The sequence below is a fragment of the Heterodontus francisci genome, chromosome 4 (genome assembly GCF_036365525.1).
Source record: "Heterodontus francisci isolate sHetFra1 chromosome 4, sHetFra1.hap1, whole genome shotgun sequence".
Classification (NCBI taxonomy): domain Eukaryota; kingdom Metazoa; phylum Chordata; class Chondrichthyes; order Heterodontiformes; family Heterodontidae; genus Heterodontus; species Heterodontus francisci.
Genome location: NC_090374.1, coordinates 170671430 through 170695825, shown reverse-complemented (window position 1 = coordinate 170695825; position 24396 = coordinate 170671430). Strand labels below are relative to the sequence as shown.

Sequence of the window (24396 nt, the reverse complement as noted above, 5' to 3'; positions counted from 1 at the left end):
GATTCACCAGGACATTACCTGGGCTGGAGCTTTTCAGCTATGACGAGAGACTGGATAGGCTACAGTTGTTTTCCTTAGAGCAGAGAAGGCTGAGAGGGGACCTGATTGAGCTATACAAAATTATGAGGGGTATAGATAGGGTAGATAGGAAGAAACTTTTTCCCTCAGCGGAGGTGTCAATAACTAGGGGGCATATATTTAAGGTAAGGGGCAGGATGTTTAGAGGGGATTTGAGGAAAGATTTTTCACCCAGTGGGTGGTTGGAATCTGGAGCACACTGCCTGAAGTGGTGGTAGAGGCAGGAACCCTCACAACATTTAATAAGTATTTAGATGAGCACTTGAAACACCATTGCCAAGATTAGAATAGATAGATTTGATGGCCGTCACAGACACGGTGGGCCAAAGGGCCTGTTTCTGTGCTGTATAACTCTATGACTCTATCACACACCTTCCCATTTGTTCTCTTCCCCACCAACAACCACCCCCACACACCACCCCCCCCACCCCCGTCACTCGTTTAAAAGCTAATTCTTTTCTAACCTTTGCCCGTTCTGATTAAAGGTCACAGACTTGAAACGTTAACTCTGCTTCTCTCTCCACAGATGCTGCCTGATTTGCCGAGTATTTCCAGCACTTCCTGTTTTTATCACAAAAACTCGTTATCTGGCCATTATCACATTGAGTTTGTGGGAGCTTGCTGTGCATAAATTGGCTGCCGTGTTCCCTACATTACAACAATGGCTACAATTCAAAAGTACTTCATTGACTGTAAAGTGCTTTGGGACGTGCTGAGGTTGTGAAAGGCGCTATAGAAATGCAAGTCTTTCTTACCAGAAAAGCCAGAAGGTTGTAGCAGATATATAAAAAACCCCCACAATATTTGCTTTCACACAAAGGTTATTCTGCAGTTTATAATTTCTTTTCCTTTTATTGTTCCAGATGTATTTATTTCATCAGTGCCTCGAGATGATATCTCTCATACGATTGAACACTGTCTCAACTCAGTCACTGTAGACGATGCGGGCATCTACTCTGCATTTTTGATTGGAAGCAAGGTTTTGACTGCAGCATTCACACAGCTGATAGTAAGAAGTAAGACTTTTAGATAGTTCTAAACGACTGTTTTACTTTTTTCAGGCTTCCACTAGTCCAGATTTACAATAATAGCGGCTGAAAGGGTTAAATTAGGAGGACAGGTTACACAGACTAGGCTTGCGTTTCCTTGAGTATAGAAGATTAAGGGGTGATCTAATCGAGGTGTTTAAGATGATTAATGGAGTTGATAGGGTAGAGAGAAACACATTCTCTTGGTGGGGATACAACAACAAGAGGGCATAACTGTAAATTTAAAGATAGGCTATTCTGGGATGATGTCAGGAAGCACTTCTTCGCACAAAGGGTAGTGGAAATCTGGAACTCTCTCCCCTAAAAAGCTGTTGAAGCTGGAGGTCAATTGAAAATTTCAAAACTGAGATTAATAGATTTTTGTTGGGTAAGGGTTTAAGGGTTACAGATCCAAGGTGGGTGGATGGGGTTAAGATACAGACCAGAGACCAGCCATCATCTAATCGAATGACGGAACGGGCTCGAGGGGCTGAATGGCCTCCTTTTCTTCCTATGTTCCTGGGTATCAGTACATGATTCATTCCTTTTCCTGCATTTGTAAAGACCAATAAAAACTGAAAAGGATTATCTTACCTGTGTCCTGACTCTAATCATCCTGAATTTACTTTGCATTTTTTCTGAACTTGCCATGAACTCTGAACCTGCCCATTTGCAGTTAAAGTTTAACTTTGAGCTTGGTATTACTCACATGAGGTTTGGACTGCGCTAGCTGATTTTTATAATTAGTTCCTCCAGAAATTTCAGTACTCCAAAAATCAGACTTTTAAGACAATGGTACATTTCTTTTCTATGTATTTCTAAGATGTATGATATGCAGGCATTTGTTATTAAGGTCACAGAGGTTTTCAGCTGAACAGCAGAGCAAACTTCAGAACTCAAAGCAGGGTTTCCCCCAGTTTGTTGCCCAATCTTTTCTCCCTGTTTGGTTTTGAAGCTGGCAAAAGGCATTTGGGCTGGAAAAGATTGAGAACTGCTTGGTGAAATGGTGGGATATCGGGAGAAAATCGAGGTGGTGATCTCAGGGATTCTGAATAGCAACAACACTGTTACCATTAGTGACTTCAATGGAAATAATTCTCAGGGAAAAGTGTGAAATGGGCTGCTCCGTCACTATCACCCGTTTCAGACTACTGCACAATGTCAATTCCTACTCCAATGCGTTATCTCATTCCATTACACCTACGTCAGGGCAGGGTAACACACTCACATCTCACCCTGACACCTAACAGCTATTTTCCCTGCTATTTTGTGATGACTTGGTGCCATGTGTAACACCTTGATATTACCAGATGCGATCTTCATTTATGATAGGTGTACTCCTTGTTCTGATCTTTATTTGTATGTATTACTCTTTGGGTGGGATCCCATTGGAGACATTACTTAACCCTAAGACATTTGTGACTCTCAGTCCTATGCATTCATTTCTTCAACTTTTGTTCTCTGCAATACAAACATTGCTCTGCCATTCAGGTTTCTCAGTAAAAGCAATACAGTATAGTTTGCCAGTTTGATTAATATGGCACTGATCAAGTCCTTGATATGTATCCATGCAGCTTATCGCAAGAGAGGTAACATAGATGGATATATAAAGGGTGGGTACATAATGGATGCATTTAGAAATTAACATAATCAGTAATGTTTTCATAAACTATTCCACAAATAACAGCAATAGCACTTACTGCATTCAAATCAACTTCCGACATTGATTAATTAATAATAACCAATCCTTTTGCATTTGTTTTAAAACTGACAAAAATTTTTGATTGTGTGGAGGGATCTGTTTACAAAATGGATTGGAAGGCACGGACTTGCCCCTCCCTATCTGTGTATCTTTCTCCAGCCCGACAATGTTCTGAGATCTCTGCCCTCCTCTATTTCTGGACTCTTGCACCTCCCCCTGATTTCCATCGCTCTACCATTGGCGGCCATGCCTTTAGTTGCCTCAGCTCTAATCTCCGGAATTCCCTCCCTAAACCTCTCCGATTCTCTCTCCTCCTTTAAGACGCTCCTTAAAACGTACCTCTTTGACCAAGCTTTTGGTCACCTGTCCTAATATCTCCTTATGCGACTCAGTGTCAAATTTTGTTTGATAACGCTCCTGCTCAGCACCTCAGAATGCTAAAGGGGCTATATGAATGCAAGTTTTTGTTGCTGAGCAAAGGTTCTTTTGATCACAGTTTCAGTTGGGTTTAGTTGGAGATCAACTGAATTTCAGAATAGCCTCAGTATATTAATGACAAAATATATCTGTTACAGAATGTGAAGCTCACAAGTGGGGTGTCGACTGCTCAAAGCACTGTCCGGTCTGCATGAACGGAGGGGTTTGCCATGATCGGCTGGGAGAATGCATCTGTCCACCAGGCTTTATGGGGGAGCAATGTGAAACAGGTAAAAATGTCTTGGGTCGGGTAAAGGTCCTAATTCCTGCATACGTGGCAGGGATCATAAGCCAGGGATCTAACCAAAGGCTTCAGGTTATAACAGCAATGGGAAACTAAAGGAACAAACTGTTTCAAGCTATGAATTGGAGCCTTGGATTACCTTCTGAAATTGGTCGGGTTATTGGCCACCTTTTATAACATATGCAGTGAGTTTTATTAAACAGTTTTATTCGAGTGTGGATTAGCTGCTTTTTTACAGCTAGCAGGTTGGATTCCCACTCCATTATTGAGGGATTATAATTGCGTGAGGCTCCATTCCAGTAGAATTCCTCCTCTGAAATTCCTGAAATGTGCTTCTGACTTTTGAGCTTTTGTGCTGGAAGCATAAGTTGATAAGCTGAGTCCTACGGTGTTACTGCCCTAGTGACAACCTGCACTCACACCTAGCAAGCTTCCATGTTGGGAGAAGACTCTCACAAACTGTAATCACTGCAAGTTTATCAATATACAGTCCAGTGTTTCCTACATTACAGCAGTGACAGTTTTTAATGCTTGACTGGTGGAAGTTGAATGAGTTAAGTCAGATCTGTTTCCTCTGTTCCAACCTAAATTCCATAGGAGCACTCACTATAGTCAGTGTAATCCTGACTTTCAAAACCTATGAGTTCAAATTGCAGTATTCCCCCCACTAATCACACAGCGTGCCTATATTGAGCCTATGGCACTCACCGGTTGCTGTCACCATAGACGTCAGTTACAACGGCGCTGCTTAAACTATATTAAACATGCCAACTATTGATTGCAGTTCAGTAATTGCTTATCCTGTGCTTACCTATTTAATACTATCTTTTGATTTCAGCCAAAGTCAGAGCTTCGAGCAGTTTTAATCAGCTTTTCACAACTCGGTGATGAGATTCTGGATGTAACCTTGAACAAACAAGACAGGCAGTTGCTAAATGGAGATCATCTGTTTATAGAAAATATTTTGGTCACAGTATTTACATTTTTGGTTTTACTGCCCACTACTTGTAGCAGACAAACCGCGTTGACACCAACGCACCCGCTATAGGTGATGGGGACTATTACCAGTGCATGAGTTAAAGGTACAGAATCCTTGCTTCCCATCTGTGACTGAAAACTATGTTCAGCCTCTCCAAGCACATTCAGAAAATAGCTGGTTACCGCTTTTAGCATTTTGGTGAAATGCCAAAGTTGTTTAAGGCTTTCTTTGAGACAGATTTTAATTTCTGAACTTGTAGCATCATTGAAACCACTCATTCCCCAGAAATGTAAAAGGCCTAATTACATTGACTAGCTCTGATGTCCCTGTTATCCCACATCTAGTTTTTGGAGGTCCTGCTTTGCCGTGCTGCCTGGTCTTCCCCACACCAACCAATAGGCCAGTTGGATGCATTGAAAGGAAGATGAGATGGTGGGGCCTGGCATCGCACCTTGCTGCCTCATTTCCACATTCCACTACACGCCCCCGCCTCCCTCCTCACCCCTTGTCTTGCACCTTCCCTAACAGTATTACTAAGAAAATTAGGTGAGAGGTAAATTTATTTAAACAGAGGTTTGTTGTAGCAAGGATTGTTTAATACAGGGTGTGTTTGTGGTGGTGACCACTGTATCGTTTAAAGGAGGTATTGGATAAATAATTGAAGCAGAGGAAGATACAGGGTTACGAGAAGAGAACAGAGCCGAGAGAATAGGTTTGGATTGTTCTGGCAAAGAGCTAACACTGACAAGATGGCCCGAATGGCCTCCCTCTATGTTGTAAACTTCTGTCATTCACTGAACACCTTCCTTTGACTGTATACTGACTTTTGTTCATTAAAATCCTTTTGACTTTCAGCATGTGGACAAAATACGTTCGGGAGAAGCTGTAAGGGAACATGTAATGGAGGAAACTGTAGTTTCTCTATGTTCTGCTTACCCGATCCTTATGGCTGCTCCTGTGCGACTGGATGGAAAGGACTTCAGTGTGATAAAGGTACAGCTTGTGAAAACAGGCAGTGAATAAGGACATTCAAACTTTTAAGGACTCGAGTAATAGAACGAAATCCCAAATAAATAAAAATAAATTACGTTTGCCATTATTCCAAAAATCCCAAGAATGATAAAATGCTCTTTGGTTCTGTACAGCATTGAACAAACAGTTATTTCCATAAAAGCAAACCTTACTTCAGAAAACAATGAAACATCTCCATTTGCTTCAAGTTGTTATATATTGAAAAATCACAAAACCTCAAAATTGGTTTGGAGGAGATTTTTTGTTGAATAAGAACTAGTAAAAGTGATTGATGACAGAAAAACCTTCATTGTCTTTTCTTTTCTAACCAACAAAAATCACAGCAGTTGTTATTTCAATTGCTGCCTCCTCTATTATAACCATTGTTTATCTTCACACTTGCTGCCTCCGCCCTGTGAGCAGTTCATAATAGAAAAGCACAATTGTAATATATTTATATAAATTCATCACTTACCTAAAAAAAATGCTTTGACAATTCATTCTCCAATTTCTTTCAAATTCTTTTGAAGGAAGCAAAGAAACTTTCAAATTCTCAAAGAATGAGGAGACACACCCTTCAATTCTTTGACCCCTTGACTCTTTGCACCCCTCACCCCTTTGACTCCTGTTGGCATATAGATTGCTTTCTGGAATATTCTGCAAACTGTGCATACGCAGAATGCACTGATGTGATTGAAGAGTGTCCCTTAACTGTTGTGGAGTTAAAAAGGCTTCAGTCAAACCCCAGGTTTTTGAGCGAGACCTTCAAATGCACACTTTACCGAATATAATTTATTACAAACCTTCTTCTTTATTTACTTGATTTTTTGCTTGCAGCCTGCGACCCTGGGTTTTATGGGGCTGACTGTCGGCTGAAGTGTGACTGTGCCAATGGAGGAACGTGTGATCGCTTCCGAGGGTGCCTGTGCCACCAGGGATGGCATGGCCTACGCTGTGAGAAAGAAGGTAAAACACAATAACATCATAACAAGAACGGTAAAGAGAGCATCCTAATGTGGAAGAAACATCACAAAGGGGAAATTGTATATTTAGATAATGGAAGGTAACCTGAGTACACAGGTATATGGAGTTAGAGCACAGATCAGCCATGATCTCATTGAATGGCGGAACCAGCTCGAGGGGTTGAATGGCCTCCTCCTATAACCATAGAAAAATGACAGCACAGAAGGAGGCCATTCAGCCCTTCATGTCCGTGCCGGCTGAAAAAACTGGCCGCCCAATCTAATCCCATCTTCCAGCACCTGGTCCATAGCCTTGCCGGTTACAGCACTTCAGGTGCATGTCCAGGTACATTTTAAAAGAATTGAGGATTTCTGCCTCCACCACCATTCCTGGCGGTGAATTACAAACACCCACCACCCTCTGGGTGTAAACGATTTTCCTTATGTCCCCTCTAATCCTTCTACCAATCACCTTAGGTCTGTGCCGTCTGGTAATTGAGCTCACCATCAGAGGAAACAGGTCCTTCCTGTCTACTCTATCTAGGCCTCTCATAATTTTGTGCACCTCAATTAAGTCACCCCTCAACCTCCTCTGTTCTAAGGAAAACAACCCTAGCCTATTCAATCTTTTGCAACTTTCAGGCCCTGGCAACATTTTTGTAAATCTCCTCTGTACTCTCTCCAGAGCAATTACGTCCTTTCTGTCATGTGGTGACCAGAACTGTACGCAATACTCCAGCTATGGCCTAACCAGCATTTTATACAGTTCCAGCATTACATCCCTGCTTTTGAATTCTATACCTCGGCCAATAAAGGAAAAAATTCCATATTTGGGGCGGCACGATGGTGCAGTGGTTAGCACCACAGCTCACAGCTCCAGCGACCCGGGTTCAATTCTGGGTACTGCCTGTGCGGAGTTTGTAAGTTCTCCCTGTGACCGCGTGGGTTTCCACTGGGTGCTCTGGTTTCCTTCCACAGCCAAAGACTTGCAGGTTGATAGGTAAATTGGCCATTGTAAATTGCCCCTAGTGTAGGTAGGTGGTAGGAGAATTGAAGAAAGGTGGGGATGTGGTAGAGAATATGGGATTAATGTAGGATTAGTATAAATGGGTGGTTGTTGGTCGGCACAGACTCGGTGGGCCGAAGGGCCTGTTTCAGTGCTGTATCTCTGTATGTATGTATGTATGTATTCCTTCTTCACCACTCTATCTACCTGTACTGCCATCTTCAGGGACATCTGGACATGCACTCCAAGGTCTCCCACTTCTTCGTCTCAATATCCTTCCGTTTATTGTGTATTCCCTTGCTTTATTTTCCCTCCCCAAATGCATTACCTCACACTTCTCTGGATTGAATTCCATTTGCCACTTTTCCACCCACTCAACCAAACCATTGCTATCATTCTGGAGTCTACAGCTATCCTTTTCACTATCAACTACATGACCAATTTTTGTGTCATCAGCAAATTTCCCAATTATGCCTCCCACATTTAAGTCCAAATCATTAATATATACCATTAATATATATCCCTGATTAATCTGTCCTTTCTAAGTGGCAGTTTATCCTGTACCTCAGAATTGTTTCTAACAATTTACCCACCACTGAGGTCAGACTGACCGGCCTATAATTATTTGGCCTATCCTTTGCACCCTTTTTAAACAATGGTACAACGTTTGCAGACCTCCAATCGTCTGGTACCTCGTCTGTATCCAGTGAGGATATGAAGATGATCCTCAACGCATCGATTATTTCCTCCCTAGCTTCCTTTAACAACCTTGGATGCAAGCCATCTGGCCCTGGTGGTTTATCCACTTTCAAGGGTGTCATACCCTCTAGTACTTCCTCTCTCATTGTGCATATCTTATCTAATATTTCACGCTCTTCCTCTTTAACTACAATGTCTGCATCAACACTCTTCTTTGTGCAGACAGAGGCAAAAAACTCATTAAGAACCCTGCCCACATCTCCTGCATCCACACATAAGTTCCCTTGTACATCTCTGATGGGCCCTACCATTTCTTTAGTTATCCTCTTGCTCTTAATGTACTGATAAAAACAACTTTGAAGTTTCCTTGATTTTACCTGCCAATATTTTTTCATGTCCTCTCTTTGCTTTCCTAATTCTTTTTTTACTTCACCCCTGCACTTTCTATACTCCTCAAGGCTTTCTAAAGTATTAAGATTTTTGTGATCGTCGTAAGCTTTCTTTTTCTGCTTTAACTTACCCTGTAATCTTCTAGATAACCAGGAGGCTCTAGATTTGGCAGTACCACCCTTTATCTTTGCGGGGACATGCCTACCCTGTGCCTGTAGTATCTTGCTTTTGAATGCCTCCCACTGGTTGCCATTGATTTTCCTTCAAGTAGCTGTATCCAGTCCACTTTTGCCAGGTCACCACTCAGATTTGTAAAATTTGCCTTCCCCCAATTTAGAACCTATAGTCCTGTTCTATCTTTGTCCTTTTCCTTGATTATGCTGAAAATAACTGTATTATGGTCACTATCTCCAAAATAGTCACCCACTGTTACTTCATCCACTTGCCCAGCTTCATTACCGAGGACTAAATCTAGAATTGTGCCCCCTCTCATAGGGCTTGTTACGTGCTGGCTAAAAAAGTTCTCTTGAATGCATTTCAAGAATTTTGTCCCCTCTGTGTCCTTCACACTGTTTGTATCCCAGTTGATATTGGGGTAGTTGAAATCCCCAACTATTATTGCCCTATAGTTTTTGCACTCAGAAATTTGCCTACATAATCTGTTCTTCTATCTCCCTCTCACTATTTGGGGGCCTATAGTACACTCCCAGTAATGTGCCTGTCCCCTTTTTTATTTCTGAGCTCCACCCATATGACCTCGTTTGATAATTCATTTAGCATATCATCCCTCCTCAAAGCTGTTATTGATTCCTTAACTAATAATGCTACACCTCTTTTTTTTAATCTCCCTCTCTATCCCGCCTGAAAACTCTATATCCAGGAATGTTAAGCTGCCATTCTTGCCCCTCTTTAAGCCAAGTTTCTGTGATAGCAATGATCTCGGTTGCCATGTGTCTATCTGTGCCCTCAGCTCATCGGCATTATTTACTATACACCCTACACTCCTTGCATTTAAATAAATACCCTTTAACACTGCCAAATTCCTGTGCTGCACACTTTTTAACCTTTGCTTCTTCTGGCTTTCAGAGTCACTAGTTAATTTTCTGCCTCCTGTTTCTTTGTAACCCAGACTGAGAGTAGCTATGACAGTGGAGTATGCACTGGTTAATGTTTTATATTGAAAGGGAGACTATGAACTGGAAAATGTGACTTCAATACAGAGTCACAGCCTACTTTGAAAGATGGTAGTGTACTTCATTGGATAAGGACATAATGGGTTCTGTTGTGATTCCTCCCCGTAGTTGAATAATTGGCCAGTGTTGACTGTTCACACATGAATTATGACCACTTGTGCAAGATATCACAGGGTCAATCTCACCCGCGGAACCGTAATGCAACAAGGAGTCATTGACCCCAGATTAAACAAAACAATTAATAAAAACAGAAAATGCTGGAAATACTCGGCAGGTCTGGCAGCATTTGCGGAGAGAGAAAGAGTTGACATTTCAGGTCAATGATCTTCAGAACTGGAAAAAGTTAGAGATGTAACAGGTTTTAAGCATATACAGAGGCAGGGAAAGGGAGGAGGGAAGGAAAGAATAAAAGGGAAAGTCTTTGGAAGGCAGGAGAGATTAAATGATAAAAAGAGAATGAACAAAACAAGGCTTGTTTCCAGCTCTCTTGTACTAAAAAGCCGCTGTTGGCCCTGAAATTGCTGGGTTGGGATTGAGCCTGATGGTGGCTTCTAGCACTGCAGGGTTGGAAGGGCACCTCATTTGCATGGGGCACAAAGGCCATTACAGGCACATTTCTGGCGTCTGCCTCCCTATAGACAGGAATATGGCTGCTTGTTCACCCCCACAGGGGAGCCCAACCCCTGCTCCCTGACCCCAGCACTCATTGCAGCTTTTTCATCAAAAATGATCCGGCTTTTTGTCAATTCTGTTTTGTCTTGCAGATTTTGGCAAAGTGCCTCCTCAGTTGGTAGATCCCAGTGGCAATATCGAGGTGAACACTGGAGTGACCTTACATCTCAACTGTACTGCGACAGGACATCCACTGCCAGTGCATGGCAACATTCAGCTCATAACACCACATGGAAGAGAAGTTAATGTAGGTACTTTAGGAAAGCAGCAGGTTCCTCCAGCTCTCCCAATGTAGCATCCCTTGATGCTCTGGCTTTGTGAGATGGCAGGAAATGTGTTCACCCCCTGAAAGCCCCTAGATATTGTGCTTTGATATCTGTATGGAAGATGGCACTAAGCAACCTAAGGTCCAGTCAATTCACAAGATTATTCTTTATCTCCCAGAGCTTCGGCTACAAACTGAATGGAATAGCTTTCAAAAACTCCACAGGTATGTTATAAGTCAGAACCGTCATCTTACATAGAATTTACAACACTGGAACAGGCCATTCAGCTAAACTAGTCTTTGCCCATGTTAATGCTCCACGTGAGCTTCCTCCCACCTTATTTATCTCAGTCTATCAGCCTATCCTTCTATTCTTTTCTTCTTCATGTCTTTATCAAGCTACCCCTTGTATCCATCTCTACTGTCTTATTTTCTGATGTTATGTGAATCCTAAATCTGTGAATCCTTCAATGAGATTACCCTCAGTTTGGTTCAACTGGTAGCATTTTCCATCTCAAAGTCAAAAGGACATGTGATCAAGTCCACTCCACTAATTGAGAGCATGACTTAGGTTGCATCATTGCAGTTTTAAGGAGGTGCTGCATTGTCAATGGCACAGTCCTTCTGGTGCGATGTTAAACCAAGACTGTATCTGACTGCTCAATTTAAAAGACACTTTTCACAGGCAAGCAGGGCAGTGTCCTGGCAAACATTCCTCCCTGACGTAATACCCCCAGAAAACATTTTATCTGGTCCTTCATTGCTGTTTTTGAGGGCTTTGCTGCTGATAAAATACCTACATAACAACAGTGATTATACTTCAAACAATAATGAATTGGACGCAAAGTGCGTTAACGTGGTATAATGCAGGGTGAATACAGGTTCCCTTCCTTATTACGCTTTTAGAATTATTCTTGTGCATTTACTATTCTTAATATTTAAAAATTGCTATCCTTACTTTTGAAAAAGGGAAACTTTGTTTTTTGAAGCCCCCAGGCTTCATTGAAGTCCAACCGTTCACTGATTAAGTACTGAGCTTCAGGCAAATAAAAACAATAAACTGGAGGGGAAATGAACCTTATTAAAAAACACCACTTATTCTTGGAGGTAGGAGAGCTGATCATTGACATAGCTGGTAAAGAAAGAAAAGAGCCACATTTCTATAGAACCTTTCACAACCTCAGGACGTTCCACACTTCACAGAAAATTGAGAACTTTTTTTTTGATGTGTAGTCACTGTTGTAATGTGGGGAAACGTGGCAGACATTTTGTGCATAACAACTCCCACAAACAGCAATGTGATAATGACCTGATAATGTGTTTTAGCAACAGTGGTTAAGGGATAAATATTGATCAGATCTTCCCTGCTCTTCTTCCAAATAGTGCCATGGAATCTTTTACATCCATCTGAGAGGACACACATGTACATGTTTTATCGTCTCACTCAAAATATGGCACTTCCAGCAGTGCAGTGCTCCCTCAGTACTGACCCTGGGACAGTGCAGCACTCCCTCAATACTGACCCTCCGACAGTGCAGCGCTCCCTCAGTATTGACCCTCCGACAGTGCAGCAGTCCCTCAGTACTGACCCTCTGACAATGCAGCGCTCCCTCAATACTGACCCTCTCACAGTGCAGCGCTCCCTCTGTACTGACCCTTCAACAATGCAGCGCTCCCTCAGTACTGACCCTCCGACAGTGCAGCGCTCCTTCAATGCTGACCCTATGACAGTGCAGCGCTCCCTCAGTACTGACCCTCTGACAGTGCCGCGCTCCCTCAGTACTGACCCTCCGACAGTGCCGCGCTCCCTCAGTACTGACCCTTCGACAGTGCCGCGCTCCCTCAGTACTGACCCTCCGACAGTGCCGCGCTCCCTCAGTACTGACCCTCCGACAGTGCCGCGCTCCCTCAGTACTGACCCTCCGACAGTGCCGCGCTCCCTCAGTACTGACCCTCCGACAGTGCCGCGCTCCCTCAGTACTGACCCTCCGACAGTGCCGCGCTCCCTCAGTACTGACCCTCCGACAGTGCCGCGCTCCCTCAGTACTGACCCTCTTGCTAGTGCAGCACTCCCTCACTACTGACCTTCCAACCCTGAAGCACTCCCTCAGTACTCCACTGGGATTGTTTGCTTCAATTCTGTTCTCAGCTCTCTGGAATGGATCATGAATCCACAAACGTCTGACTCAGGCAAGACTGCTACACACTGAACCAACCATATCTATCACAGTTGTTAAGGTTTAGAAGTGAAACAGTGCCACCCTTGATAGAAGGACTGTAAAGTACATACAATGGTAAGTGTGGATACTTTAATATTTACTGAGAATTTGTTGGCTCCATGTCCATTTTGGAGGCGTAAAACAGATACTTAAGCATCCAATATGACGTGCAGCATATGCACGCACATTTAGTATGAGAGTGGCCTCTGCAGCCCACAGACAATGAGGCCCAGTTCTGGATGATCCTCAGGCCTCCAGCTCCTAGTGCAGGCCCCCAGTACACCACCTGTTTCAGGCCCCAAAATGGGCCGAAACTAATTTCCATCCCCTAGTGTTCAGCCCCCGAGTGCAGCACTGGGAGAGAGAGAGAGATTGGCTTCAATTAATTTTCTTGCCTGCATTCTGGCAGCTAGAGATTTCCAAAAGAAAGTTTATAAACGAGCAGCAATGTCAAAAAACAATATTTTAAGTCTTAGTTCAATTCAGAATTAAGAAATAAAACCAAGTGCAATGCATAACACATCGAAAAAGCAAGCGTTAGGCCAGCTGCACTAAGAAGAAATAAAATATGTTCAGAGTGCAAATACTGTTCAAATCATCCAGTTTTGTGACTCTATGTCCACCTCCTACAATCCAGTCTCATTTTCAGTGCTTGTTTTGGCCGTATTTCCAAATTATTACGGGGCCAATTCTTTTCCTGAGAAAGATTGTAAAATCTGGTGCAACTGTTTCAAATGGCTCACCTCATGAAGACTGATTGTGCTTGCTGCAAACTAAAAAGAATACAGTTATCCATCCTGTGCAGCAATATTCTCTTCTGGTTTGTTTAGATGAAGTTTGGAGACACAATGGAGCATCATTACAAGTAAAAGCACACAAAATATTGTGAAATAATGCAAAGAATGCATTTGTGGTGTTTTTGAAGTGTTACTGAATAATCACAAATTTGATTTTTTTTTCAACTCGGTTGGAGGGGAAATCTGCTCAATATAACTATAGAACGATACAGCGGAAAAGGAAGCCATTCGGCCCATTGTGCCTTTGCTGACTCTTTGAAAGAGCTATCCAATTAGTCCCACACTGCCTGCTTTTCTCCAGAGCCCTGAAAATGTTTCCTTTTCAAGTATTTATCCAATTTCCTTTTGAAAGTTACTATTGAATCTGTTTCTACCATCCCTTCAGGCAGCACATTCCAGATCACAACAACTCACTGCATAAAAAAAAAATTCCCCTCATCTCCCCCCTGGTTCTTTTGCATGATAAATAATTTAACATTGCTCTGCACAATTTGATCCATTTCCTGTATGCTAATAATTATTAATGAAACTCCAGATGTTGAACTTTACAGCAAACCAGCTCAGCTCTATTAAGTGTTTTGCTGAAATTCTGGTTATATGAATCCTCCCCTCTGACGTGTACTTGAGAAGGATGTTGTACTTAGCAATCGTCCCTTACACTGTCTGTTGCTTTTCCATTCCAGCCAACAACCACAAAGACAATAACGCATCCAGTCAACCAAACCATAACGTTCTTCGAAGTATTGAAAATGTCACCGTCAGATTCAGGCGAGTGGGTCTGTCGCGTCAAAACAGCAGTTGGAGTTGCTGTGAGGCCATTTAATATGTCTGTCAAAGGTAGGCTTTCATTACATAGAGTTTTACAGCACAGAAACAGGCCCTTTGGCCCAGATGGTCCATGCTGGTGTTTATGCTCCACACGAGCCTTCTCCCACCCCCTTTTACCTCACTCTATTAGCATAACCTTCTATTCCTTTCTCCCTCATCTGTTTATATAACTTCCCCTTAAATACATCTATACTCTTCACCACAGCCACTCCATGTGGTAGCAAGTTCCACATTCTCACCACTCTCCTGAATTCCCTATTGGCTTTACTAGTGACTATCTTATGTTTATGGCCCCTGGTTTTGGTCTCCCCTGCATCTTCTCCATGTCTACCCTATTAAACCCTTTCATAGTTTGAAAGACATCAATTTTTTTTATTTGTTCGGGGATGTGGGAACCGCTGGCTCTGCCAGCATTTATTGCACATCCCGAGTTGCCCTTGAGGGTCACCCCTCAGCTCTTTTCTAGAGAAAGAGACCCATCCTGTTCAGTCTTTCCTGATAGGTGTAGCTGCTCAGTTCTGGTATCATCCTTGTAAATCATTTGTGTACCTTCTCCAGTGTCTCCATATCCTTTCTGTAATATGGAGACCAGAACTACACACAGTACTCCAAGTCTGGTCCAACAGTAGTCAGTTAGTCTTGGTTTATACAATAGTTATAGCTGAAATCCTGTGTTCACACAGCATGATACTGCTTTCACAAAGAGTTAATTTCAAGAATAGTGGGAAGCAGGGAATGATCTTGTAACCTGCTACTGCCATCTTCCTCTTGCATTCAAACTTCACGACGGAATTGACAAAAATGAACATTAGGCCCCAGAAAATATTGTGCGTAGTGATAAAATTGCGCTGAAATGTGTATAAACTCTATCTTTTAAAAAATCTTGAAAACAGACAATCTCTTCACCAGCCATGTTCAAATTCACAACTGGCAATAAATGAAGCAAATAGCTTGTCACAGTGTGGCATTACGTGACAAATCCCACAAACCCAGACACCTACTACACGCGGTGCATTTACAATGTGAGCCCCATAATTCTGCATATAATTTAAAGATGAGGAAGAGGAAAAGTAACTGGAGAAAACAGAGATACACTAAGAGAGATTGGTACAGTAATCATTAATCGTCTATTTTTTTCATTTCTGTTTATTTTTGTTTGCTTCTGGTAATTCCCAGATCTAGAGTCTGCACATGTATTGCAAACAGTGTTCCCAGGAACAACATGCTGTATATTTTCATCTTCTGTAGCTTAACTGCCATCTTACAATGTTCTACATTCAGTTGTTACCTGAACATGGCCTTATCCCAACAGAAACAAAGGAGAAATATCAAAATCTGTTAGGTGTTCTTTATATAACAAAATGTTTATAGTACATACTGCCATGCTTCCCCTTGGTGAACCATAAAATGTGCTACTTCAATGGTTTTGCATCAGGGCTAACTTAACTTATTGCCAAATTTGCACTTCCAACAGTCCCTCCTTCACCTCAGACTCCTCCGACTAAGGCCAACAGTGGCACTCGATATATTGTTGTTAACACCAATGTTGAGCCACATATTGGAGATGGACCAATCATCCTAACAAGACTCCTTTATAAACCTGCTGGAGCTTTGGAGTCATGGTCATCAGTTGAAGGTAAGGATGTGTTCCTATATAGTCTCACCTTGTTTGGAGGAATTGACAGTATTTATAGCATGAGCAGCATAGGGGCTCCAATGCATTGCCTCATACATGCAGTCACCACATGCTGAGGTTGCAATCCTGGTGAGCAGAGGTCGTGTGCTTCCTGAAAGGAAGGGAGGATCTGTAATTGGAAAGTCATTCAGGTTTCTGTCCCGGATCTCTAGGTGTCCTGTCACAGGGTAGCATTGGCAGACACCAAGGGGGACATTGCATGCCGCATCTCTCAGCAAGGGTGGTCTGTGAAGTGGGGAGACCAAAGCAAAAAGAGAGTAAACAAGAACATCAAAACAAAAGCAAGTCTTGGTGTAGGAAAGAGCTGTTGATAGCCAAAAGGCCCATGATTTTTGTTACATTAAGTCAGCCATTCTTAAGCAGGAGGTGAAGAACAATTGGGTGTGCATCAACCATAAATTACTTTACTGGAGTAAAAAGTTGTCATTGATTTCATTCATACCGAAAAATGCTTCACCTATAACTCAACTCCATATACATAAAATTTCTACATAATATTGTTAGCTGTTCGATGATTTTACTGTGTGCAAGAGGTGATATCAGGATCATGGAGGTGGGCGGGGGGGGGTGCAGGGGGTTGTTGGGGGGGAACCATAGATTTGGTCAGGTCAGGTAAGAAGGCTGACATTGGGAATGAGATAGGGTCAAGGAAATGACACTGGGAGTAAGATAGGATCAGGTGGCTGAGACTGGGAGTGAGATAGGGTTAGGGGGCTGACACTAGGAGTGAGATAGGGTTTGGGGTTGCGATTTCTTCACTCCATGACTAGATTAAAGATATTCATTTTGATTAGTTTCCCAGTGAACTGGCACTTGGTTCTTCAGGAGTGTGAAGCTAATGCTATGAAAGTGATTCTGTTATTTGTTTAAACTATTTTTTAAAGGAATTTATAGTTAAGTTGAAAAAAGAGACATCAAGAGGGTGCTGAGGATGCTGAATTGGCAACAGTGTTGCTGGTTGTTACATGGCTCAGATTTGGGATAGAACAGAAACCCTGGTAACAGAGGCTGAAAAGTGACAAGTGGTCCTTTGATTGGACAAGCCCAGTACAGCAGAGCACCTGGAAGGGCAGAAAACTGACAAGCTTTCTGGTTGTGTGTCAGTGTGTGTATGTTTTGCCTTCTGGAAGGAGATAAAGTCAAATCTGCTGAAGTGTCAAGGAAGGAGAAAAGACTACAACCTAGCTCGCTTTCCAGAAGTTCCATAAAAGACCTGTGAAGTCCACTGTGTCGATTTGTTTCAGCTCCTGTCTATGAGGAGGGCCTGCTAGAGTTGCTTCTCAGCACCACCTGAAGAGAAGTGCTCTAGGTGGATCTCAGTGACCTGTCTGCATGTGCTCAGAGGTTGGACTGTGTGCCCGTTTTGGTGCAGTGTGTCACATCTGCTGTTTTCTTTAGGGGTGGGCAAGTGATCTGCCCAGGTGTTTTTCTGTCTGTAACAGAGCTCTGATCCAAAAATCCCTTTTTTGTTTGATTAACCGATATACATATAAATAAAAGCAAAATACTGCAGATGCTGGAAATCTGAAACACAAACAGGAAATATATAAATGTGTGTTTGTGTGAGTGTGAGATGCTAAGGTTAAAAAAGAAGAGGACTTTCAAATTTAATGTTGGGACTTTAAAGATTTTAATCTGTATGTTTATGTTTTATTTTATTACTGGTTAAGACTTGTTTTATAATAAACTGATAATTTTGTTGTTTAATAAAGAAACCTAGTTAGTGTGTTCTATTCTGGGAAATGTAGTGTATATGACTGCCTGTATTAGTAAGTGGGAATATTTTAATTAACATGTTGTGACCTTTGGAAAAGTGGGACTGAATTAACAGTGCACTCCTCCTGCCTCGGTCATAACACTGGTGTTAGTTCAGATGTGCTGGGGTTGGGCAGTTTTCTGCCAAAGCTGTAGCGGTTGGCCAAGAATTAGCAGAAATAAAAAAGTTACAAAAGTAACCACACAAATAATCATTGGAACTGTAAGGAATTTAAAAACAGAAACAGTTCCTGGAACTGATGATCTCCTTATGGATTATATAATTTATTGAAAAGATCTGTTAGACCAGATGTCTCCAAATAATGAAAATTATATTTTAATATCGCAAGTTTACATAACAGGCAGCCTTTATATTGAGCGACTTCTACATAGGCTATGTTGTATGAAAAGTGGGTTCTCTAACAAGCTGGTTCCAGATCGGGCAATTTCTATATCAAGCATATCCGATTTGAATGGTTCTAAAACGGGCAGTCGATGCCCTTATCAGTTCTAGGTGATTTGACTGAGTGTAAGAGGTAGCATCAGGGTCAGGATCTGGATCGTGGGTGTGGGTTTGGTCAGGTCAGGTGAGAGGGCAACACTGGGAGTGAGATAGGGTCAGAGTGCTGACACCAGGAGTGAAATAGGTTCAGGGGGCTGACACCGGGAATGAGATAGGGTCAGGGGGCTGACACTGGGAATGAGATAGGGTCAGGGGGATGAGACTGGGAGTGAGATCAGTGGGTAAGGAGCACTGCATTGGTTATTTGGTCTGGTATGGATTTGCTGAACCTAGGGCCTTTCACTGACTCCACAACTGATTGAAAGATGTTTATCTTTATTATTTTACCAGTCAACTAGCAGTTTGGATGCTTCAGAAGTGTGAAACTCAAGTGATTTATGAAGGTTTTGGGTTCCAGTTTTCTGCCAAGACTGATGCAGTTGATGAAGAATTTGGAGGATCAAACTAGTTGCAAAAATGAAACACACAAATAATTATTGAAGCTGTAAAGAATTTTAAACCAGAAACAATTCCTGGCACTGATGACCTTTGCTTAGATTATATAAGTTCTTTAAAAAAAAAGCCCTGTTAGACCAGATGTCTCAAAATATAATGCAAATTAGTGTTAGAAAAGTCAGGCTGGTTCTGTATCGGGGGGTGATCCACTCTGTTAGATTACCCTGCCGGTCTCCCCACCACCCCTCCCCCCCCCCCACCCCCCCACCCCTGCATATGGTGAAGAGGAAAATTTAATTCACTGGATCTTACCTGAAGCTTGGGAAACAATTAATGGAGTTGGACAGAGAGAAAGAATGAACAAACTTGCATTTATATAGTGCCTTTCATAAGCTCAGAATGCCCCATTGCATTTTACAGTAAAATGAAATACTTTTGAAGTGTAGTCACTGCTGTAAGGTAGGAAATGTGGCAGCCAATTTGAACACAGCAAACTCCCAGAAACTGCAATGAGATAAATGACCAGATATTTAGGTGTTGGTTGAGTGACGAATGTTGACCAGGATACCGGGTAGAGCTCCCTGTATGATAGTGTGAAATAATGCTGTGGAATCTTTTACACCTGCCTGAGAGGGCAGTTGATGAAGGGTCACAGACCTGAAATGTTATCTCTGTTTTTGTCTGCACAGATGCTGCCAGACCTGCCGAGTATTTCTGGCACTTTCTGTTGTCATTCGGGCAGTTATTCTGTTGGATGTGGAAGAGGATTCAGTCCACCCTCCACATCAACAGAACAATTATTTTCATTTTGATAGATTTCAAATTGCTGTATATTGAGCTGCTGAGCTTCTGTGAGCATTATCCAACGAGCTGGGAGGCTTTTAACCTTGTTACTTGTGCCTGGGGGTCTTATTGTTCATTGAGAGAATTTCAACAAAGAGATTTCCTTGAGTTTATGTGCACAGGATATATTGACAAGTTTCCCACACCAGTGTAGCTGGAGTTAAGCTTTTCAATTGTTGAAGATGTTTCTCTGCATTTGACTGACAAGGAGTACTCATTTTAGAATGTAAGGTTTGTAATCATTTCAGGGGAAGGAAGAAATGCATGTTCCATTTTTTATTAGAAGAATTAACAAAGCCACAATACATCTTGATGCATTTTACATCATTCTGTTCTGTGTTTGTGAACAGCTGATGAGCATTGGAGGTTGTCACTGTAAAACATTGACAGTCTCCCTATCAGAAGATTAAACAAAGAAAGGGATACTGAGGTTCAAGTATATACGTCATTAAAAGCTAGTTTGCAAGTTTAAAAGCAGTCAAAAGGATAATAATTTGCAGGACTTTTTCACCAGAGGCATAGCAGATTAAAACAAGGAAACACTACTGCAATTATACATTGCTGGTCAGCCCTCATCTGGAATATTGAGAAGAATTTCCAGTAGTGCAAGCCATTAATTTGGGTGCTGCATTTCTGAGTTGCACTCAAAATGTCCCCCAAAACGTTTAGTTTTGGGCAGCACCTCAGGAAGGAGACTGTGGCCTTGGTGCACTTCCAGTGATGTTTTGTCGGAATAGTTCCCAGAACACACGGATTTAGCAATGATGAGGGACTGAGTAAACTTGTTATACATCCTGGAGATGAGGGATTTAATCGACCATCTGATTGAATTGTTTCTAATAATGAAGGGAATGAACAGGGTAGATAGTGAGTGACTCATGCTGTTAGCAGAATAAGGAGATAAAATTCAGATTAAGTCAGGTAAAAACTGGTACAGAGACAAAGACTTGTTATGAAGAATGTAGAATGCACTACTGCAGAAAGGCCAGTGATGTAAAATCAACTCATCCGGTAAAAAGGGAGATAGATCCTTACTTGTGAAGTAACTGATATAAAGATGGTTTGGAGAAGTGGGATTAAAAAGATAGACCTTTTTAAAAATAATTAGTTTTAGGATATGAGCATCACTAGCTGCCCTTGAGAAGGTGGTGGTGAGCTGTTTTCTTGAACCACTGCAGTCTGTGTAATGCAGGTACACCCACCCGTGCTGTTACGGAGTGGGTTCAAGTATTTTGACCAAGTGACAATGAAGCAATGGCAATTTATTGGGATAATGTGCAACTTGAAGGGGAACTTGCAGGTGGTTGTGGTGTTCTCATGTGTCTGCTGTCTTGTCCTTCTAGGTGGTGGAGGTTATGGATTAGGTAGATGCTGCTGTTCCTGATAATGCAGAGTGGGTGGAGATCGGGGTGGGACTGTTGAATTCTGCAGTAATTCAGATGTACCAGTTTCATTGGTTCAGCAAATTGCTAGAAACAATTCAAAATAATATATATTATTATAATGTATATTCTTTTTACCTTCAGTTACAGATTCATCAGAAGTGGTGAAACTGGACAATCTACAACCAATGTGCCAGTACAATGTGTGCATACAGCTGAGCCGACCAGGAGATGGGGGAGAAGGACACCCTGGTCCAGTAGCAAGTTTCTGGACTGACTGCCCAAGTAATGGAGCGCACCCATTTTATTACTGATTATTTTCATATGCACTTTGTAAAAGTTCTGTTCAAAATTATAGGGCAATTACAGAAATGAAAAAAAGATCTTTATAATACTAGCTCTAAAACGAGCTGTCCTTAGGGTTGTCAACCCTCCAGGGTTGCCTTGGAGTCTCCAGAGTTGAGTTTAGTTACAAGGTTAGTTTGGAAAAGCTGGGGTTGTTCTCCCTGGAGCAAAGGAGATTGAGGGGAGATTTGATTCAGGTGTACAAGATTATGACAGGCTTAGATAAGTCGGTACAAAACTAGGGGACACAGATTGAAGGTTTTGGCAAGAGATGCAGTGGGAATGTGAAGAAGAACTTTTTTACGCAGCGACTGGTAATGACCTGGAAGTCTCTGCCCCTGAGGGTCGTGGAAGTGGAGACAATTAATGATTTCAAAAGGAAGTTGGATGGGCACTCAAAGGAAATAAACTTGCAGTGCTACGGGAATCAGGCGGGAGAGTGGGACTGACCGGATTGCTCCATGGAGAACCGGCATGGACTCGATGGGCTGAATGGTCTCCTTCTATTCTGTGAATGACTCTATCCCAGAGTCCCCAGGAATTGAAGGTCAATCTCCCAGACACTGCTGCAAGAAAACTCCCAGACAGTTAGATGTAGACCAAATTGTGGGCTTTTAAAAAATGTACAGAGAACACTTTCATTTATTAATTATAAAGATATTGGAGATGGGAAATATAAAGACTACATGTCCAGTTGGGGGTGAGGGGTCATTTGATGACACCTCCAGAAATACATTCAACCAGAGTTGGCAGCTCTAGTTACCTTCCTGGGAATTTTACTTCCCAGTAGGTGTAAAGTATGAATGTGACAATTCTATAATTGAATTTCATATTCCACATTTCTCATGTAAATGTATATTTTTTTTAAAGGAAATTGAAACAAGTCACTTTTATTCTTCCCGCAGAGTAGCACTAAAAAGTAGGGAAAAGTAACAAAATGTTTAGTTGTAATTTAAAAAATAAATAGGGGGATTGGATGGTGTTTATCTTTATTCATTCATGGGATGTGGGCGTCGCTGGCTAGGCCAGCATTTATTGCCCATCCCTAATTGCCCTTGAGAAGGTGGTGGTGAGCTGCCTTCTTGAACCGCTGCAGTCCATTCGGGGTAGGTATATCCACAGTGCTGTTAGGAAGGGAGTTCCAGGATTTTGACTCAGCGACAGTAAAGGAACGGCGATATAGTTCCAAGTCAGGATGGTGTGTGACTTGGAGGGAAACTTGCAGGTGGTGGTGTTCCCATGTATTTGCTGCCCTTGTCCTTCTAGTTGGTAGAGGTCGTGGGTTTGGAAGGTGCTCTCCAAGGAGCCTTGGTCCATTTCTGCAGTGTATTGAGTGAGATCCTTGATTGTTGCCCCTTTTGCATCTAGGTTTGTTTGAATCCATCCCAAACTGATACTAGTATGATGAGACGATTAAAGTCACTTGCCTTATTTGCTTGCTTTGCAGCCCCTACATAAAATCAGCTTGAATGCATTTGTACTGGGTGGGCCTACAGCACAAAGTGAGACAGCAAGCTGTCAGTCCGAGAGGGGGTTGGGGGTGGGGAGCATACAGGTGTAGAAAATGGAAATGTTACACTGGTCCAGTAGGTTGAGGCTGACGTTAAGCCTCCCTATCACTAACAGCCCCCATCCCTATAATTCTTCTGATCTCTGTAACCTCCTCCAGCCCCACAATCCTCCAAGATCTCTGCACTCTTACAATTCTGCCCTCTTGCACACCTCCGATATTCATCACTCCACCATTGGTGGCCATGTGTCAACTGCCAGGGCCTTAAGCTCTGGAATTCCCTCCCTGAGCTTCTGCACCTCCTTTAAGAGGGTTCTTTGACCAGGTTTTTGGTCACCTGCCACAATATCCTCTTTATGGCTCAGTGTCAAATTTTGTCTGATAATGAAGCACATTGGGATGTTTTACTTTTTTTTTTCCAAAATATACTTTATTCATAAAAATCTGTAAAAATTACATTGCCAAACAGTTTCAAACAGCACCAAAAAATACAAACATTGCAAGGGAGATCAGTTTCCTTCAGTACTATCATGAGTTTCTTCACAACCCTTCCATTTCACAATTGTCATGCCAATTACAGTTTTACATTTACAGCAAATGAAAATATTAGCGATACAGTTCGAGGGGTTTCCCATGGATCCAGCCCCTCAGTTCAGCTTGGTGGGGGGACCTTACACTGTGGTCTTTCCTCATTGAGCCTTTGCTGCAGCTGCCCCAAGCTTTAGTGCATCCCTCAGCACGTCGTCCTGGACCTTGGAATGTGCCAGTCTGCAACATTCGGTGGTGGACAACTCTTTGCGCTGGAAGACCAGCAAGTTTCGGGCAGACCAAAGGGCGTCTTTCACCGAATTGATAGTCCTCCAGCAGCAGTTGATGTTTGTCTCGGTGTGCGTCCCTGGGAACAGCCCGTAGAGCACATGTTACAGAGCTGCTTGGGATGAACCTCGACAAAAACCACTGCATCTCTTTCCACACCTGCTTTGCGAAGACACATTCCAGGAAGAGGTGGGCGACCGTCTCTTCCCCACCACAGCCACCGCGGGGGCATTGTGCGGAGGGGGCGAGACTTCGGGTGTGCATGAAGGATCTGACGGGGAGGGCCCTTCTCACCACCAGCCAAGCTACGTCTTGGTGCTTGTTTAAAAGTTCTGGTGATGAGGCATTCCGCCAAATGACTTTGACTGTCTGCTCGGGGAACTATCCAACAGGATCCACCGTCTCCTTTTCCCGTAGGGCCTTGAGGACATTCCGTGCAGACCACTGCCTGATGGACCGGTGGTCAAAGGTGTTTTCCCGCAGAAACTGCTCCACGAAGGATAGGTGGTACGGCACGGCCCAACTGCATGGAGCGTTCCGC

General features: G+C 42.6%; 1 protein-coding gene across 2 annotated transcripts in view; it reads left to right on the top strand.

Moving 5' to 3' along the window:
- The window catches only part of tek (TEK tyrosine kinase, endothelial), a 93983-nt gene that overhangs the window by 35618 nt on the left and 33969 nt on the right, over positions 1–24396 (top strand). For both annotated transcript variants that reach the window (XM_068030523.1, XM_068030522.1), the window contains 8 exons: positions 942–1094; positions 3384–3515; positions 5364–5501; positions 6357–6485; positions 10534–10688; positions 14406–14559; positions 16025–16186; positions 21329–21469. In XM_068030523.1, the coding sequence (XP_067886624.1) occupies positions 942–1094; positions 3384–3515; positions 5364–5501; positions 6357–6485; positions 10534–10688; positions 14406–14559; positions 16025–16186; positions 21329–21469 (1164 nt within the window). The remainder of the gene's footprint in view (positions 1–941; positions 1095–3383; positions 3516–5363; positions 5502–6356; positions 6486–10533; positions 10689–14405; positions 14560–16024; positions 16187–21328; positions 21470–24396) is intronic.